General features: G+C 33.4%; 1 protein-coding gene across 2 annotated transcripts; it reads left to right on the plus strand.

Annotated features, from left to right (window-relative positions):
• Nucleotides 1-1252: 1252 nt before the first annotated feature.
• On the plus strand, nucleotides 1253-12864 carry LOC149791226 (uncharacterized). Of its 2 annotated transcripts, XM_089969161.1 has the most exons (6): nucleotides 1253-1408; nucleotides 2186-2377; nucleotides 8384-8487; nucleotides 9105-9237; nucleotides 10835-10975; nucleotides 12748-12864. In XM_089969161.1, the coding sequence occupies exons 1-5, from the start codon at nucleotides 1333-1335 to the stop codon at nucleotides 10936-10938; spliced, it is 609 nt and encodes a 202-aa protein (XP_089825287.1). In that variant the 5' UTR covers nucleotides 1253-1332; the 3' UTR covers nucleotides 10939-10975; nucleotides 12748-12864. The 2 variants fall into 2 exon arrangements, with proteins under 2 accessions (XP_089825287.1, XP_089825286.1); XM_089969160.1 differs by lacking the exon at nucleotides 12748-12864 and having other exon boundaries at nucleotides 10835-11680.
• Nucleotides 12865-20388: the final 7524 nt, after the last annotated feature.

Raw genomic sequence — 20388 nt, forward strand, 5'->3', positions numbered from 1 at the left:
TGTGTATTTTGAATGACTTGCCTGACATTTAAATTGAGTTGCTGGACATATGGGGATGCAAATGGGTGCATTATTAAGATCTAGACAATCGTTGGATTCAGACAAATCGACAACATGTTTTGTTGCACATTGTACAGTTCATTACCTGTTTGTATGTTAGAGTTTACACCATGGTAATGTGTTTAACTTTTGATACACATTCATGTCTCCAAGCTGGACGTGCGTCCTTTGATTATGTTGGTTCAATGTGGCGGTAGCGTATTAGGTTGTATTCCATTGCGATAATTAAGGCAATTATCAAACATTCGATTAGTTGCACAACCAATAAAATATCTTCAACGCTTACAATTTATTATCTGATCGTACGGTACTTCAAACGAGGTCATTCAGATAATGCTGAATTTATGAATATTGTTAGAGTTCAGTTAAATAACTTAGTAGTGAAGAAAGCATGAATTGTGCGTGCAAATGAATATCTTGACATCAAAAGGAATGATACATGTATGATGATGATGTGAGCTGAACTGATTAAGGTGGTGTGAAATATTTGTTGAGTGATGGTACATGTGTTTCTCCTGTTTGTATATTCTTTTGGCTCGATATAAATGAGGGTCTATCTTGTGCCGTTCCCAAAAATGGATATCACAGCGGTAATAATGAAATGCTACCTATATAGTCATTCCAAGACCATATGGCTGGTTGCGCTATAAAAAATAAATTAAAACTAAATTGATTGAGAAAAGAATAAATTTTTCTTACCCGCATGTGTCTATTGCTTTCAAATGGTTAACGTATTGGCAATTACCATGCATTTTCTAGGGTGAAATAAAGGTTCTTGACTTCTATAATCAATGATAATGTCGATATAATGTTGATGTTGATTGTAGTTATAAGCAGTTCTACATTTTCGCCGGAAAATATATCACACTTAAGACTTTACTAACGGAAAAATATTTATGATTTGCTAGTAAATTACTGAATATTATATAGTGACTAGAAGCGTGGTTCTAGGGCTATATTTGCTCTGTAATACATATTCGTCTGATTCGTGGTATATGGAGAATTTGATCCAGAATGAGGACTAGTGAATGAGTTGATAAGAACTGAAACATTATCGTCTAGTACATAGGGATAAATAACATTTGCCCCGGTGCAAACTATCTGTTCGTTATCATTGTCGGTCAAAATACAAAGATCACTGTTGGGCATGCCGAATAATTGGAAAAGATTCAATCACTTCTTCCATATCGTATGTGCTTGTTTGAAACTTGCACTACAAAACTGCCCAGATAAATTTGGTATATAAAAATTTATCTGAAACTGAACTCTGTCATGGACTTTTTGAAAGTCCTAATTGCAGTATTGCTTGGCTTGCGAATCACGAAAACAACTAGTTTATCACCTTCAGGTAAGTGAAATTGTATAAAACTACTAATTTAAGGAGGGAAACAACAGGAAATATGGTAAATCACAACGTATAAAATAATAATTTATGTCGACTTTCGAAATGAGCAAGAAGGTTACCAAACTCAAGATGAGCATATTAATGACTGAAGATGTTTGAAATTAAATCATGTTACTGTACCATGACTTTTTATCGTGCACCAGTACTAGGATGAAATGCCTAGAGCGATATTAGGAGGAAAGCTCTCTCTCTCATAAACACTCTCCATAATCTCACGACAGTTCAGTTATTTAGATGTTATTTATATAGCATTCATACTGGTATTTAAATTACATGTTGATTGTTATACAATGAGTTCTTATGAAGTAAATGAACAGAGTAGTCAGTTCAAAATTGAGAAATTTGACAAAATTGCTAAAGGTTAGTCAGTAGCTAGAGCGTGTCATCCCGATTTCAACTCCATATCTATTTTCTAATGCTGATACTGCTTGCAAAATATGCTTAGGTGGGACTCCATATCCACAAACGAAGAATGACGGAGACTGCAAAATATATGTTTGAATGATATTACTCATTATTCTTAGAAGATAACTGCATTAACATGTGATGTATATACCTATCTATCTATCTCAAATATATATATATATATATATATATATATATATATATATATATATATATATATATATATATATATATATATATATATATATATATATATATATATATATATATACATACCATTTTTGTATTACTGATGATGAGATGTATATTTGGTAGTATCTGGAAATGGTTACTTTACGATATCAACTGCTACAACGGATTGGATCACATCGTGCAATGGACGAAAACCAGCTTTGGTCAATGTTCACTGGGACACACTCAGCTTAGATGGTGATATTCCAATCCCTGAGAATGGATCAAGAGTTTGGATTGGGTACTATAGACAATATCAATATTTCAGTGTAAAAGGTATGTAAAAGTGTCGTACCTTGCATGTACAAACGAACGCAAGCAAAACCGTGAGTGGGTGAAAAAACAAATGATTGGATGAGTTTCTTTAAATTGTGTACACTCTTGACAATTACTTGAACATTTAGGCCAAACTATTTTATTCGGAAGGAATTTCTTTCCTGCTAAATTAAATATCTGTATATCTATGCAGCCTTGAAATTTTGAAAGCTTGGGTACATTTTATTTTTTTGTATTAACTAACAGCTGAAAGACTAGCAAATATTCTGAAAGTAACTTTTGGTTTAGTAAATCGTTAAGTGGGTATAAAATGGAATTATTTACCATATTGGCTTGAATTAGTATATGTTCAATAGCGCGGAGTATAAGCGTACTGCCAACAAGCCATTACTACCTAGTGCCTCTAGCATTTCGATTATTGGCGATCAAAGAATCCTAAGGGCATCCGTTTAACCATGGTGTCGTTAATTCAGCAGAATTTAATGCAATAATGCAATTGTCTCCTAATTTTTGCTATCACAAAGGTCTTGACGTTTTCCTGGAGTTGCTCAGGTACAATCTGGAAAGGATTGTCGATAAATGTTGACACACAGTGACAGAGGAGACGAAATTTAGACATTTATAAGAAAGTTTATTGGTCGAATTCCAAAAAAACAACATTTTTGTAATCTCTTTTGGAGTTTCCACCTTTGAATAAATGACTCAGAACAGTACCGCAAATGTTTGTAGTTTCACACATACAATCTAATGCCATCAAATGAAGATCTATACAAAGAAGATAAAAAGATAATGCCATCAAATGAAGATCTGTACAAAGAAGATAAAATATACAATGAAGCAAACGAATGGTTTCATAATAGAAACAGCACTTACGCCTTTTACAAAACATGTCAAATATTACCCTTGGTAATTAGTCTAAGCAGGCATTGTGGAAAATGGAAGCTTGTCCATATGTATTCGTAAACAAAATTACAAAGGCATTATGAAAATGATATATGTATCCTCTAGATACATTTATACAGCAAAAATTAAATCAGAGATGACATGCACTTTACATTGATTTTAAGTTTTCTGAAAGGACAAAAACCTCTAAATTGCATAGTTTGATGACAATCAAGGATAAACTACACCAAGCATGCATAACAAAGTGAAGAGAGTGTTTGCACATACATTATGAATGTTCTGTTTGTTGCATAACTGAAGTGTATTGAAAGTCCAGTCATCACATGAATGGTAATATCGAACCATGAATATTGGTATAAAGTGCCTTTTTTCAGAGATACTCCTCGGTCTAACTTTGGGTTGGGATAGGATAGTGGTATATGTCAGAGAGTTATGGGTTGTGATAGCATTCGACCTCGTACGGTTCTGAACGTATGCCCTTCACGGTAAACCCTTAGGCTCAGGAGTTGTAATGAAAATATAATTGTGGAAGAACGTACAAACAACGAGACGAGAAAATGAATAACTTAATTTTCCTAAATTGATCTGGGAGCACAACAACTACCACTTATTCATACACAGAACTCTTGTAAAATCTAACCATGTAGATAACACGTCCTCATGTAATCCAGCATTGACACATATCAAATGCCTAAATATAGACTAGGTCAGATAAAGAACATTTTTAAATACAAAACCATCTTTAGGAAATATCCATGCCAAATGTTACGTAGGAAATATTGTTTTCATGACAAGTGAAACTAGAGGATATAGAAATTTACAAGTTAGATTACTTGAAATTGTTGAAGCGGATAATTCACGAATCAATCCATACTACTACTATTAATAGTACTAATAATAACAGTAAGTCAGCGAATTAACTACTTTGAAATAAGACAAAGATTAGAAAGTTTATAATTCTTTTCGAGCAAGAGTACAGGGAGGTGATCTGCTGTGTGCTTTTTCAAATATAACTGAATGCTACACAAATTAAATCGATGCATTTATATCAACCTCTAATCAATATTTTAATAGTGATTTAGGATATGATCGATGCTGATTTAGAATAGCCAGGCATTCCGAACCATGGTAACCAACTTGGAACTTAATATTGTTGTATTGGGTCTAATGAATTATATTTACTGGTTACTGCAGAGACATTTAAAAATTAGTTGCGCACTCGACATTACTTTAGAAATATTTCTCATTTTAGTCTACTTAAAATTAAAATTTAGAGTAATATTTTGAATGAATTCGTATTGAGAAACCTGTTCCAGTTGGTCTGGAATGGATGGATTTTGTTCAGCTTTTGATCAAACTTAATTCTGTTTTTCTGCTTATTATGGACTGGGTTTATTTGGCCAGATCAGTGTAGTAAGGAGACAGAGATTTCATTTGGAAATGAAGTCGAAACTATAGTTCCTTTGTACAAAAGGTTTTCCATGATATGAAAAATGTCATTCTGATTTGCAGAACAAACAAAGAGCGGACATTTTGAGGAAATTTAGGATGCATTTTTATGACGAAGTAAATAAGACATACGTTTATGCCATGTCACTTGCATGACCGCTGTTAGAGGGACTCAGTGCTATGACCTATATGATACGGTGTATGTCTTTCCTCGTTAGCCTAACATTTTATCATAATTGTTAGACGGGGAAAATTGCAAAGGAGTTGTTTTGTGACAGTCCATTTAGACAGCGGAGCTAATACTTTTTCGTCGTCTTTACTTATAAACTCTGAGGATCTTAATTTCCTACCAAATCCTTCAGCTGCATTGTTTCATCATTTTCGTGTTTGACTGACTTGTAAAATGGTACTTTATCGATCGATTGCATGAAATATTTAATGACCTTAGAGAGCACTAGTCATAGTAGAAACCTATTTGCTAAAAGGTACGAATATTTCTTCTAAATAACTGTTTCAATGATCAGAACGGGATTTGCATTTACTGCTTCACTCACGTTTGTTGTTGACATTGTGAACGTCATGTCTATTTGTTTACTGGTTTGCAAGTTAAATTCGTGACTCTGTGAGCTGCTTTCACATCGTTACCTTATTATCTCTACTGTCAAATGGACGAAACTGCTTGTTTAGGCCATTCACAAACATATCCAATTTACAAAAACCTAAAGCGCCTACTGCATGAGTGTACATGGTGTCTTTACAAAGTATTCCAAATATGCTGTACTTAGGTTTTGGCAAACGTGTCTTGAAGTATCAAGCTGTGTAGTATTGTACAATACTGCTCCATTTTGACAATGTAAAGGCAAATTCTTAAGTATATTGTTTCATATACTAGCCAGAACATTTTGTAAGTCCTTTATAAAAGTTTAGAGAATATTAATAGATATCACATTAAAGAAAACTTAAAAGCTGGTTGTTTGGCAATGATAGAATTATAATCAGAAATGTGGCATTGTATTAAAATAGCCTTTACAAATATTAAAGTGAGAAACCGTTTATTGCTCTATGAACGTGAATATTTTTTTGTCAAAACTCCACCTATCAATTTGTTATTATTTCGATAATACTAATACTAATACTAATGCTTATATTAATACTAATACTAATGATACTACTAATAATGATAATATTAATACTAATCGTAATAGCATCAAACAAAATGCATTGATTAAATAGATTAAAATATTGAAATTAGATATATAAATTATATTTTGATATATATCGGTAAATATGCTTTAACCTGTGGCATTTCAAGCGCACTAATACTCCAACCACACGTCATCAATTCTGAATTTTGTTCATACTCTTGAATCGACAAGCCATCTCTTGATATTTAGTATGCAAGATTATCCATAAGATATTAATAGCATAACCCGACAGCCGGACATTGTACCTATATAAATTGTGCAGGACATTGTATTTATAAAGAGTGTGCAGGACATTGTACCTACACAGAGTGTGCAGGACATTGTAACTATACAGAGCGTGCAGGACATTGTACCTACACAGAGTGTGCAGGACACTGTACCTATACAGAGCGTGTAGGACATTGTACCTAAACAGAGTGTGCAGGACATTGTACCTATACATAGTGTGCAGGACATTGTACCTATACAGAGTGTGCAGGACATTTTACCTATTCAGAATGTGCACGACCTCTTGGGTTAAAACTATTCAACAAATATTCACCAAAATCCTTTCTCCGGTTAGTACATTGACATAACACTTTTACTAGAGAATACAAAGATTTCTGGATGGGCAATAAACACAACTTTGTGTTATTAGCCACGAAATTATATCAACAATGGAGGAGCCTACCAAAATAATTTAGAACACCGAAACATAAACTGATTTGTTTATAATATGTATGCATATTTATCTGCCTATACATCCAAGCAGAGTCTATGACTATCTGAAACTCATGTACTTAATATGTCTTAGGGCTGTTTAAATCAAGTTTCGTGGTTCAAAGCTGTACGATAAATAATTTCGTTCAAAGATGAATGTTAATTCCTCCGTTTCTTTGGTAAATATTGATTGATTAATTACTGCAGTTGCTATATATCGTACATATCAGGTGTTAGGAAGCATCAATAACATACATCGGATCAAATGTTAGCAGGCACCAATACCAGGAGATACATCAAATGTCTCTTTTCATTCGCTGAGGCTCATTTACCCACTTATATCTGCACATTTGTTGTGTTGTGATCACTCGTTGTAACTACTTGCATAATTTATCTGGTTACAATTCACACTTGTTTGTATAAATGATGTTGGTGAAATATCACCACTGTAAAAATGGTACACTTATCCCAACGCTTATGAAGAAAACACAAAGCAGAAAGTAAAGAGTTGAGTCTGGACATGTTTCCACATACTAGACTAGAAAGAGTTATAAAAGAAACAAAAACAACAACATAATATCAAATTAGTTTTAAATTCATAGAATAGGTCTAGAGCAAATAAATGATGTTAATCAAAAGTGAATATTAACTTCTATAACCTTACCGAGTCTCGATATATGTCTGCTGTCTTTCATTACTGCATTGATTCCCGCAGACGTTATAGACAAACTGTTTGGAACACCTGTTTCGGAAGAAAATGTCAAATACGACACCTTTAATATTTGCTTAACTAAACTCAAATTGTAATACATTAGTTGAAGCCATAGATTCAGTCATTTTACAGTATATTTATAAATCATATAAGAGCTTTGTAGTGTTTCAAGTCGGCCACTTCAATACCCGTTTATATGACCGTCTTGTTATTGAAAAAGATACCACAAGTTACGTTAACAGGTCATTTTCATATTAAATAGGTTCCAAATATTAGTTTGGCTTACCACCTTCAGTAACCTATTACGCTTTAGTAAGGGTAGTACAAAATTGAACACCCTGAGATAGAAGAGGCGCAAAGTGACCACGATATATGAAAACGTGAAACTGAAAAGTGTTAGCTATATTTGTTCTTGCACACAATCATGAGTATTTAAGTTACATGGATAATTCCAGATTACTGCTGGCAGAACTTACACATATATGAAATCCAAATATATTTAATACCTAAATTTAGGAGCGAATTTGATAAATGTATCACCTTGCTTGGAAAAATTATGTGATTGACAAACACATGTCGTACATTTTTCAACCACAAAGCTGCTTTTATCACTTTTCATTTAGACATCGAAAGCAAAATAAAACAAACACTATGTTATCAGCACACAGGCCTACGTTTTGTATATAGAGAATAATTATGTTTTTTCTGGTGTCATATCAAAATAATAGTAAATCAAGGCATGAGTTCTCTAGCAGAGTTTCAAACCTTAAATCAATGTCTTCGATGAACATTCGCATTCCAAAAGCAAATAATGAACTATTTTAAGACACTTGTGATATAACCAGTATAACTATTTGGGATTTAATTCACAATAGAATAAGTTCTTTAAATTTGTATTGTCTGTTCTATGCAATTATTTGTTGCATTAAACGAAACGTATTGTTTTTGCTCTTTTACGTTACTTTGTTCACGAACATAGAGCTGGAACAGTCATTCGTTTCTAGGTCTGGACTCTGTGCTATATTTTATGTATTTTAGGGTGTGCTTCTGCAGGATCAGGAGGTGCACGTATCGTAAACGTTGACAATCCACTTCGACACTGCTTCTATCTATGCAAACACTTCAAGCACATTGGCCTAGCGGTAATTTATTCTCAAGACTTACATAACTAGCTACAGTTCGTCACTGGAAATAGACGTCTTTGCACCAGTGAACATAAATGTGAAGACTCTTTCAAGGAAAGTAATTAAATTTGGAAAAAAATGTACAGGCTAAAATACATTTCTTTAGCATCAATACACAATAGAAATAAGTTAAATACGTCCTTTTAATTTGACTATAGAATGACCTTTTAGCAACAAAAGTATGTGGACTAGCTACGTTTGATCTTTACATATCATTCATATAAACAAATAATAGAAATATGCATGTTTTAAATATTTTCTATTTTGTCTCAAGAAAAGCTTATTCAATTATAATATAGGACTTCTAAGAATTCCATCTAGTAAATTCTCAATAATAAGGAAATGTCAAGTATTCAGTCTAATGCACAACATAAAAGCGTTCTCGTAAAGGGTTGAAGTTTTTTATCTTCTTCACTAAAACAAATTAACATACAATTCAAGCCTTATTACACAAGAAACCATCAAGCGAACGGCAGGCTTATTGCTATATAGAAAACTGAATTTGATTAATATAAAGAAACTAAAATTAATTTTATTTACTTATGTAATGTACGACAGAGTTCAGTATCTTATAGGGTTCTATGTGTTACTGTTTATCAGACGACACTTATAAAGCTTTACCAATCATCAATGCATCATGCTCATATGAAACATGTGGGAGCGGTCTTGCTTGTGGCAACACTAGGACTATGTGGATATACGGAGTTGGTGAGCACGAGTAAATAAAATCTAACTGGAATTATATGCTGTTGACTATGATATATTAATTGTTTCACTGTATATGTCTATACTTGAAGAATAATTCATTCAACAAACACGTTTGGTTCCATAATGTGACATGTTCTATGTTTGTATATAAAACAGATTCATAGCATGCAGCTGTCATAGTAATCAACGTCCTTGAATTACTATATTATGACATCTAATCGAACAAGAAGCAGTTTATTATATCATTCATGGCCAATGGCAATGTGTGGAAAAATAGCCTATCAGTATGAAACTTACGTAAGTATTAGAAATCAGTGTTAATACTGTATAAATATACCATAAAAGTAGGTTTCCAGGATTTACAGTTTGAAATGAATCTGGCAATGATGTATAATGGGAATATTTTAATATAACACTGTTGCTGAAGATCTTGCGTTGAAAACGGTGTTGTGGTAATAACGTTTGTTTTCCACATCAATACATGTAAGATTGCTATTTAATAAAATTTATTCTGCAAGTTTGTGAACACAGATTGATTGCATTTAAAAATGTTAGCTAGAATACAAAGAACCCAAATCTTCCAGATACGAGATTTTATTTGTGTGCTTTCCTATTAAGTATGGTTATGATATGCATTTACTATGATGTTTATAATATACTTCCTTCAGGAAGAATGTTTTCTTTCATGAAATTCATGCCTTAGTTTGCTTGAACGACCAGAGTAAGAAACGCTCACATTTTGTTATTTCTTCCTGTTTATGCTGCCGAATAAACCTCCTGGACCATATATATTGTGTGGGTATTTCCTGGGAGCTATGTCTCCTACACATTGGAATTTTTGTTTCAGGGTTTATTCAATACTATTGTATAAATATGTCTGCTGTCAAATCAATGATTATTATCTCATTTTCTGCACATCTGAACCTAAGATCACAGAATACCATAGTTCTTGCATATAGGTCTTGCTAGACGTGCTTGTATAGTATGGTATGCAGGCCGATGTAGACGAAACTGCTATGTTGTTTGTTTTACTTAATTATCGAACATCAGGTACAAACAAATCGTTATGTTCCTGCGTATCAGAAAATAAACCCACAATGGCTGCCAATAAAGGCTCAAAGATGCCTACGAATTTTGAAATAATATATTATTGCTGTAGTCTATAATTTTTAGTGATACCCTTTCCATTTACTGCACCTTTGTACATCAAAGTGTCAACCAGACTTATTCTGTAAAATCAAGTACAATGAGTGTGAACTTAATTTAATTCATATCCTTTTTGATTGTCACCTATATAATATTTAGAGAAATTAACCGCATTTGTGCCATGAAATACACCTTTGTTAGTGTTGGTGACATTAATTGATCATCAATAATGATTTGAGATAAATGATTTTGCTCACAGGAGTTAGCCAAGTATCAACAAATGATGACAGCAAACCATACTCGCATCTAGGACACAGACATTTATACAGAAACGTTAGTGATCTTGGCAATATATGAAATGGCTGAATATTAAAACAGAACTGTTGTACGAGAGGAATTACGTATTAATTTTTTAATTGTTGTGTGCTTAATCTACACTTGTTTCTTTCAGAAGAGAAAAACTTCAGTTGGATCTATATGGACCAAAACAGTGTCAAGGAAAAATGCGTGTCGCTAAGACAGTCTTCAGTTGGTGCAACCTGGCATGCTAACTAATGCAGTATGCTTTCCCGAGCACTTTGCATGGAAAACGGTACAATAATACCCATAACTATAGACTGCACCGTTCTAACGGCTTGTGCAATTTATGCCGAAATTTCTGAAAACATAAACCTTATTGACTGGTTAGTGATAGAACCAATGTTTGCTGTGTATAGTTAATATACATGCATTGCCTAAGCTTGTATCCTGATGAGTCGACAATCTATGGCAGTTGCTCGCAGTGTGGCAATTCGATAACTGTACAATATTATATAGACAGGTATTATAGTTGTGCATGAGTTAAAACAATGCATATAGATGTAAAGCGTGTGATCGTTTTAATAGTAAATCCTAATACAGGATTGACGAAGGTACAAGAAGTTTATTTAAATACACCATTTTGCTACAGAAACAAAAATACGGAGCATAAAACTCAACACAGCAGTTGCGAAATCCTAACTATACAAACAATTTCTTTGCTGGAGGTTTGATAAAAAAAGGTCATGGTTATAATTACTTACGGATGACCGTAGAATGAATATATTATAAGCATGCATCTATGTTAACATTTCTAACGTTAGTTTTGCATACTTCAATCCTTTGAAGACGTACATGTGAATTACGTTTCTAACTAACCTGTAATAAAAACTGCTGAGAAGTCTAGATTTTACAAGACTATTTTTTATTAAGGATTTTGATTTGTTCATTAATTTTAAGACTTACGATTAAAAATAACTGATGTACATTTTCAGTAATTTTGTAACAATTTAGATAATTCTAGTAACAGTTTTAACCACATTGTCAATTCAAGAGAGTTCAAGATTGTTCAGAATATACATTGAATAAACTTAGAATATTGCAGACTAGACGAGATCCGTAGTAATTTGTAGTTAGCTTTACCTTCACATCATTTGATTCATAGTTATTATTATTCACTCTCGATTCGTGTAGATAAACTAGTGTAAGCGTAAACGTTTGGTCAATAAACTAATTTATAACTTTCAACTGTGTTTGCAAAACATGTGTATAAAACATTCAAATCGTTAGGGCCAAAATATTCTACCAACATGTTACGAGTAAATATAAGTGATGAAAGGTTAAAAATGACTAAAGGTTTAAGCACATTTCTAGCAGTTTTGGATATCACAGCGAACATAACATTCAGTAATGAAATGAAAGGTTGATGCAAAGCTTTTTTGTGTACATAACACTAATGTATAGCTTTTTTCACACCTTGAACAAAAGGTATCTTTCTGTGCAAGCACAATATTGGCAGAGAATGAAAGTCTTAAAGCATTGGTTTCGTTCCCAATTTATGTCTGTTAAGCCTGTTTGCACCAGATTAAACTAGAGACGAGTAAAGGAACCCGTGAACATGTTCATTATTTGTTATTGTTGAAAACAACAATGCCATTTTATGTTTCAATAAATAGTCATACTACTTCTCCCAAAGTAGCTAAAGGATTCGGTCATATAAACATTATTCCAAATAATGATGTGTTGAACATTTTCTGGTTCTAAAATTGGTATTTATAATATAATATCACAACACACTTATAAATTCATAAAGGTAAGAATCTAAGCGAAAATGGAACATATCATGTATTCTTCAATTCATTTGAGTCTGAGTAGGTTGGAGCATGCATAATAGTGAATGATGCATGAAATTAATTAATGAATTTCTTGGTTGTATATGACTGATTCTTCCTAATTATACTCCAAAAGAGGCAAAAACAGAGATGTTTTGAACATTCACTTTAGACAGTCCTAATAGATTTTTGTTATGATCAATGCTAATTTTTATTGTGGTTAAACTCATTTTAGTTATTGCACCATTACTCTGGAAAGGAAAAGAAGAAATGCCGTATTAAAGATGGGTCACACTTAAGCACACGAGGAATTGTAAATTTTCTGAATTCACCTGACTTATCTGATATGGTGAGATTTACATTTAGTTGATATCAGTAATAAAATATACTTCTGTCTTAGATAAAATCGATTAACAGGAGAAATAAATTCCTGTTTAATAAGGGTAGTCTTAAATATTGTGTCGATGGCACATTTCAGTAGCAAGAATGATATCAGACTTCAAGACTTTGACCTATATTAACAACCAGCTAAATCGATATTATGGCTGTTCTTGCGTGATAAGTAAAACAGCCACTATTGTTTCACAATTTTTATTCCGGTCTATGATGTCGTGAATTTTGCATCTCATCAGACCTAGGATTATTGATCGAACTACACTGTATATAATATCCTCTATAGCTGTGTTTGTATTTTACGTTAACTGTGAATCCAATTTTCTCGGTATTCTATATTGATCGTGGAATATGTTTATATTACACAATATAAATGAAGTAAAATGTCAATGTGTGTAGTATTTTGAAAGAATGTATGAGTCCATTTGATTCTGGATTTAATCTACGATTTCAGTGTTTAGTATGCATAACGTTACAAAAACGATTAAATTTTCTTTTCATTTAAATACATCACACAGATGTCTAAGCGTCCGAAAATATGCCGCATAAGGTGTCATACACATGATCCGAGTAAATTAACTAGCTTAGTAACTATCGTGGACCGCAGTCGCCGTATTGCACATAGCATTGCTACTGAGGTTGCCCAAATACCGGAGTTTACATTTCACTTCACCGGCGTTGTAGTAATTTATAAAACCATTGGGTAAATATTCCGATCAAATACGTGCCAGGTAAAGTCCTGGTTAGTTGATTTTCTCAATTTGTCCAAGAACGTATCAAACTTACAGCTCTCAGGCAGATATGTGCGTTTGCGTATTCTTAAGTCATCGGGAAAGGATGGGTTTAAGACCACAGGCTTCTGGCATTATTGTGATCCGCTTATAATCTTAAACCGCAAAGACACCTAGGCTATTAATGACGATATGAAAAATGACTTTGAAAAGATTCCCCAGGCGTTAGAAAAATGGAACAACAACAGAGCTGGATTGACTTTTAAAAAATGAGTGATAACTCAAGTACATATTTTATAGCACCAACATATTCGCGGGTCGAGGTATACTCCTATACCACCGTGTATTACACCATGATCAGTAATAGACTTGTGAAACTGAGACAATCGACTTTTTCATTAATTGATGTTGTATCCCGTGAATGATCATACACACTAACATCGACAAAGTTTGTCTGTGTGAACTCAAGGTTCCTAATATCTGATGTTAGTAAATTTGAACAACTCAGCCATGATGTCGCCGTCAATGTCTTTGTAATAAATGTTCAAAACAAAAACGACTATCCCAACATAAACAAAACAAAGATTCATGTAGCCAGTTTAATCCTGATTTGCGATTATTGCATGATTCAGAGTCTTGTTACCATCGTCTGTGCAACACACATTTTATACGAATGGTATACCGCCATTGTGATATCTATATTTAATCTATATATAATTTATACAATGAGAGAGAGAGAGAGAGAGAGAGAGAGAGGCAGAGACAGAGAGAGACAGAGAGAGGATGAGGTTTGCTAAACAATTATTAATTCCTGTTTCACATTGCTTTTTGGGAATTTATGATTATACTCTTCAGTTATGTTAAGAGAAATTTTGAGGTGCGTTATATTACAGAAAGCTCATTTAAATGAATTATAGACTAAAATCTACTTTGGGAATACTGAGATCTCATTCAAAGACATTATTGATTGTATCAATATGATACGAGAATTTATTTACGAGTATTGGATCATCCAAATTGGAGCTAATATAACCTACATATGTTGGCAGTAGAGTTAGTACTGGTCGTATGTAAACTCTTCATGTGCTAGTTTTATTACGACAAAATTTGATAATTGTTGTAGCATCTTAGCAATTGGTTGTTGTTGCAGATAATTATAGATGATTGTGATTCTGATATTGCGTGAAATACACTTGTGAACAAATGTTACTTCAATGAATACCAGTGAGACAATCTGTTGCTTAGTAACACCAACATAAAAGTCGTAAGCAAATTCAAAGACGAAGGCTAATGTAAAATAAAAAGTGCATTATATTTTGGTTGGAACATCCATTTTCATCTGCTGATCGGACAAAAATGTGTTCCGTCGATTTAATGTACAATACGATCTTTACAAGAGAGGTAGGGGGAACGCATCCGAGAGTGGCGTGAATTTACAAAGACATCATATAAGATTCGGTCGCAAAAACATCAAATGGGCGTACACCGATGCACCAAGGTGAGTTTGTCGTCGCTTTGCACCTAACGATGGATTGTCCCTGATGAAATTACTATTTACAAGTCATGACCTAACGAGGCTGGTGCACTAATAATTTGTTATATTAAGGTATTAAAATAGCCCGAAGAAGTAGCCCCATGTTTCCAGCGACGGCCTACAATTCCTCTTGCACAAATGAACTGCTTTCTTGTTTTGCTGATTGTTCATCACCAGTTGCTAAATAAGAACGTGTTGGTTGTCTTAGAAAATCAATTCGATCTACGATTGTAAATAAATCAATTGACCATCCTAGGGTAGTAGTTTGCCTTTCCTAGCTTCTAACTCCGCATGTACTTATATATAGCAAATAAAGTTCTTTCTTAGCGTCTCTAACGGCCAGTGGTTGTGAAGTCATTTTGTATGCAACGGTGATAGTTCTCAATAACATCAAAATGTTTTAATCCATCGTACAATCTGGCCTTTCATACCTCCTTTGATGATCCATCTAGCGATTCGTTCTCCGAATGTAGGATTTCTTGCATTTGCTTTGTAGATCGAAGTATTATTCGCACCAGGCTTATAATAATGATAATAATAATAATAATAATAATAATAATAATAATAATAATAATAATAATGAGGACTTTGTATAGCGCCTAATCTTTATAAGCTCTAAGCGCTTTATAACATTAGACAACACTTATAAGAGAAGAAACATATAATAATATGATTACAAAAACAAACACCATTAAATTAGAAAACATTAAAAAAAAACCTCTGAGAATATTTAAGGTAGGAAACATTATTAGGTCTTTGCGTTTGTTCTTGCAGTCGAAATGACCAAAACAAACTACAAGAGCAGGACACGTCTAGGTCGTTTACTCCAAGTGAGGCTTTTTTTTAGGCATTCATGGGAAACATGTACTAAACACAATTGACGGTAAGATGATGATGACTGAGATAGATCCATCAATGGTATTCTTCGACAACGCTCGCTATAACCCGACCATTGACCTTGAATGATGGAGGCAAAGTTGTGTTGTCAGCACTAACATTGTGGATACCTGTGCTATCCCCCCTCGTTGATTTAGAAAGACCTTTTTGATGTCGTTTATGCAAACTTTAACCGATTCAATGATGTTGTTAATAGCAGATACCACAGATGCGGACTCAAGAGGTGATCTTCAGTGACAGTTTACCTGGCAAATCATTATCGAACATGGTCTTTGTGCAAAACACGTAATCTTGGACATTCAACATGTGATTCGAGATAATAACTAAACCTGTATCAAGATGGTATTTGGCCACTTCCAATTGACTTAAGTTTCTCTGGGATTTAACAATAATCAGGAAACCTCTGAAAAGTTTGCTTTCTTAACTTTATAGACAGCCAAGTGGCATGTGCAAATCTCAATCTGTGGTCGTACATGGGTCAGCATCAAAACGTTTTTTCGGTTCTGCATGAATTTCGCACGTTGTACCATAATTACTAATTTTCATTGGAACACCTGAAATATTATCAAATTTGGTGGGTGGAGCTTGAACGGGGGATTCAGGTTTAACTATAAACAGAGATTGTTTAGTGAATATTGGTACCTATATTAAGAATTGTAACCAAATAGCATGGTTTGTCAACATTATTTGCTCAGGTGACGGGCCATTAGCTCATCCATGTCTTTACATTTAGCCACTATATGCAAGGTGTACATTCTATTTGTAATCTTTGCTTCAAAATGCATCGTTGCAAATTTCAAACGATATAAACTCAGCTGTCCAAACCTGACAACATTCCACGAAAATCTTTGGAAATTAACATGCTTAATTAACAAAATCTACATTATGTCAATAAAAACCATCTGAGGAGCAAATTATATTAGATTAATAGTTAAAGGATTAATATTAAGGTCTGCCTGATTTAGAACGTTTATCAATCTGATCATCTTATCACACTATCCTCTACTGAAAGTGAGATATTGTTACTAATATGGGCATAACGTTTACACCAAGTGTATTAACGACACTGTTGCCCATGTTTAAGACCTTGTTTTACATATACAATCTAACAGTCATCTTTTGAACTACAGATGGTATCTTTGACAGAACGGAGGCTGCTGTAGTTAGAGGTGTTTTCTGGGATGCTGCTCTGAAGATATGTCATGATAAATTGGAAAATCTTGCAAATGTAAGTCGGGAAAGTTATCAGAGTGTCATCCTAAATCAACATATAGCATTCCTTAGTACAGGATGGACATCATTTGTTCGGGATATGGTAGTAGGCACCGGAGGTAATTGGCAGTTCGACTGTGTACACTGCACGTCCATATAAAAAAAAAGAGATTTATCAAGAAATTAATTTATTGTATATATTACTGGAGCTGACACAGTCATTGGAGGGATTTAGAGAGTTTTGAAATGAACAGAGCTTCAAATTTAGCTAAGTACTGTTTAATATCTAATGGTAACTGAACTTTAATTTGATCTGTTCCATATTACTAAATTGAAAGTTCCCCTTTGTAGAACATCTTTATATTTCTGGCTTTTCCCTCTTCTGGTTAAGTTGTCTGTGAAAAAGAGAATGTAGTCATAAATATATACGATTTTTAGTATTAAATGTCACTACCAAATAAATGATACTAATGCAATGGATAATAAACACACATCTTTACTATATCTTGTTGTCCGAGCATCTTAATTCTTAACCGTACGGAAGACAAGAACCTGAAATTGCATTCCACGTTTGACTGTAAGTAGCTATTATAATTTTATTAGTTTTTCTTTCCATAGATTTTAATGTAAAGCTAATTGATCTGGTCGATTGTGCAGTTATTTATAAGTCAGATGGGAAAATAAAAATGGACAGGATTGCAGCAATTTTCTTCCAGCCGTTTGTTTGAACGGTGAGATTTGATTTTCCTTGCTTCTTTCTATCAATCATTATTATATCCTGACTCTCGTACGTTTGCTAAAATATCTTACTATCAACTTGTAGTTAAGGATTTTACATTGTTTGGTATGCTTGTCTGCCTGTTTGTCTGTCTGTATGCATGTATGCATGTATGTATGTATATATGTATGTATGTATGTATGTATCTATGTATGTATCTATGTAAGTATGCATGTGCAATAATGTATGTATCTATTTATGCATGCAGGCGTGTATGCATGCATGCATGCATGTATGTATGTATGTATGTATGTATGTATGTATGTATGTATGTATGTGTGTGTGTATGTATGTATGTATGTATGTATGTACTCACAAAAGAAACTTTATCAGACAAGAAATACTTGTCTGCAGTACGAGCAGTATTTTCTATAGTTTCGACCTTATGCTTATCAGGATAAGTCTGAACGTCACTGTGGACACAGTTCCTGAACTCTGCAAGTAATGCGAGCTGTCTTAGATTTTCGTAATCGTGAACAACGTTCATGGCTAAGCACCACGTATTTAATAATCTCTTTTTTTCTCTTGCAAATTCGACATGCCCTTGTCCAGCTTCTTTTATATAGTTCCTAAAGTTTTTTCGATAAGCCTCAGAGACTAGCTGATAAACTTTTAAGATGCATTGATTAACAAGATCATAGTCAGCACTTTACTTTTCTGTACTGACAAGGAAGTATATTCTTATCCCAAGGACGAGAACAAGATTTTCTGCTACGAGACTATACTCTCAAAATAAATATAAACAATTATGAAAGACAACAAGCTTTGTAAAATTTAACAAATATAATTTATGTCCCTAGAATACAAAGTGAAAATGAGAAAAATTTAAAGTCCTGAACAAAGTTCTGTTCAAGACCCGAATAAATCCGAAACTAAAGGTGATGATGTGTCTGTTATAGCTTATATAGTGTTGATGTGTCAGCAGTCTGTTGTTGAATCACTGTAATATAATTACAGGTTTGAATTCAGTATAAATTCCAGTGAATGTCTCCATTCAAGAATTTTATCAGAGCACATGTATGTATGTTTGTATGTATGTATGTATGTATGTATGTATGTATGTATGTATGTATGTATGTATGTATGTATGTATGGATGTATGTTTGTATCTGTGTATGTATGTGTTTGCATGTATGTTTGTATGCATGTTTGTATATATGTATGTATGTATGTATGTATGTATGTATGTATGTATGTATGTATGTATGTATGTATGTATGTATGTATGTATGTATGTATATATGTATGTATGTATGTATGTATGTATGTTTTATGTATGTATGTATCAATCTTTGTATGTATATATGTATGTTTGTATGTATGTATGTATGTATGTATATGTATGTATGTATGTATCTGTTTATGTATGTTTGTATATATGGATGCATGCATGTATGTATGACCTTTTTATTTTCACTGTATGTAACTTAATTACTCACATGGTTGACGCAAAGTAACTGCGACGTCGACGACGATGACGAAAACCCGAATGCAGAAAAGAGTAGTGGAAGAGAGGCTTAAGGAAATATGCTTGCCTACAGGCAATAAACGAAGATTATTTTTCAAAGTACATATAACTGGTCGCTCATATTTTTGTAGAGAACTTATCCAAGGCTGATTTCCAATTCTCTTTTGAATAATTTTTCGTGCATATGACTCTACTAGTAAATACTGGATTGGCATCTAAATTTTTACTATATGTTTGGGGGACTACTAGGGCAGAATCAGTATGCAGGTTTTAAGACAAATAATGACTATAGGTGTTTCCCATAAAAATAGGATGACCACTCGGAAGTGATTTTGTTATGGAAGAATATATGTTAGTTTTTAAAATTATGAAACCAGTTGAAAGTGGATGTAAACTGATGTACCTATTTAAACTTGATAGAACATATCCATATCTGTTAAAAATCACGTTCATTTATAACATGAAAACTAGGAAAAACTGTGAATAATATGGGTTAGATAGTGAAACGTTTGAGAGAAAAATTATAAGGTATGCCATGTCGCGAAAATACCCTACTGCTTCTAGGATATAGCTGGTTTTCCTGCAAATTACGATCATCGCTTCCGTCCTTTTCATGGGGACAAGCGTAAGTTCGGGAATGGTTAGGGTACTAGAATTACCTTTAGTTGCTGCATTTTCATAGCTTTCTAGCCTCCTTAATTTTATAGGTCTATTTGATATATATCCATACATACAGTGTGGAGAATAAAAATACTTTCAAGTACACTGGATCCAGCAAAGGATCAAATACGTCAGAGGTTGACTAAGATAAATTTAAACACATGGCAATAAAAAGTGCTTTCAGATTTTATTGAGTTGCACAC

The sequence above is a fragment of the Sinohyriopsis cumingii genome, chromosome 9 (assembly GCF_028554795.1).
Source record: "Sinohyriopsis cumingii isolate HCF-2022 chromosome 9, ASM2855479v2, whole genome shotgun sequence".
In the NCBI taxonomy this organism is placed as follows: domain Eukaryota; kingdom Metazoa; phylum Mollusca; class Bivalvia; order Unionida; family Unionidae; genus Sinohyriopsis; species Sinohyriopsis cumingii.

Coding starts and splice junctions, on each gene's coding strand:
- LOC149791226 (XM_089969161.1), top strand. CDS start 1,333: ATGGACTTTTTGAAAGTCCTAATTGCAGTATTGCTTGGCTTGCGAATC. Junction 2,378..8,383: donor TCAATATTTCAGTGTAAAAG/GTATGTAAAAGT, acceptor TATGTATTTTAG/GGTGTGCTTCTGCAGGATCA. Junction 9,238..10,834: donor TATGTGGATATACGGAGTTG/GTGAGCACGAGT, acceptor TGTTTCTTTCAG/AAGAGAAAAACTTCAGTTGG.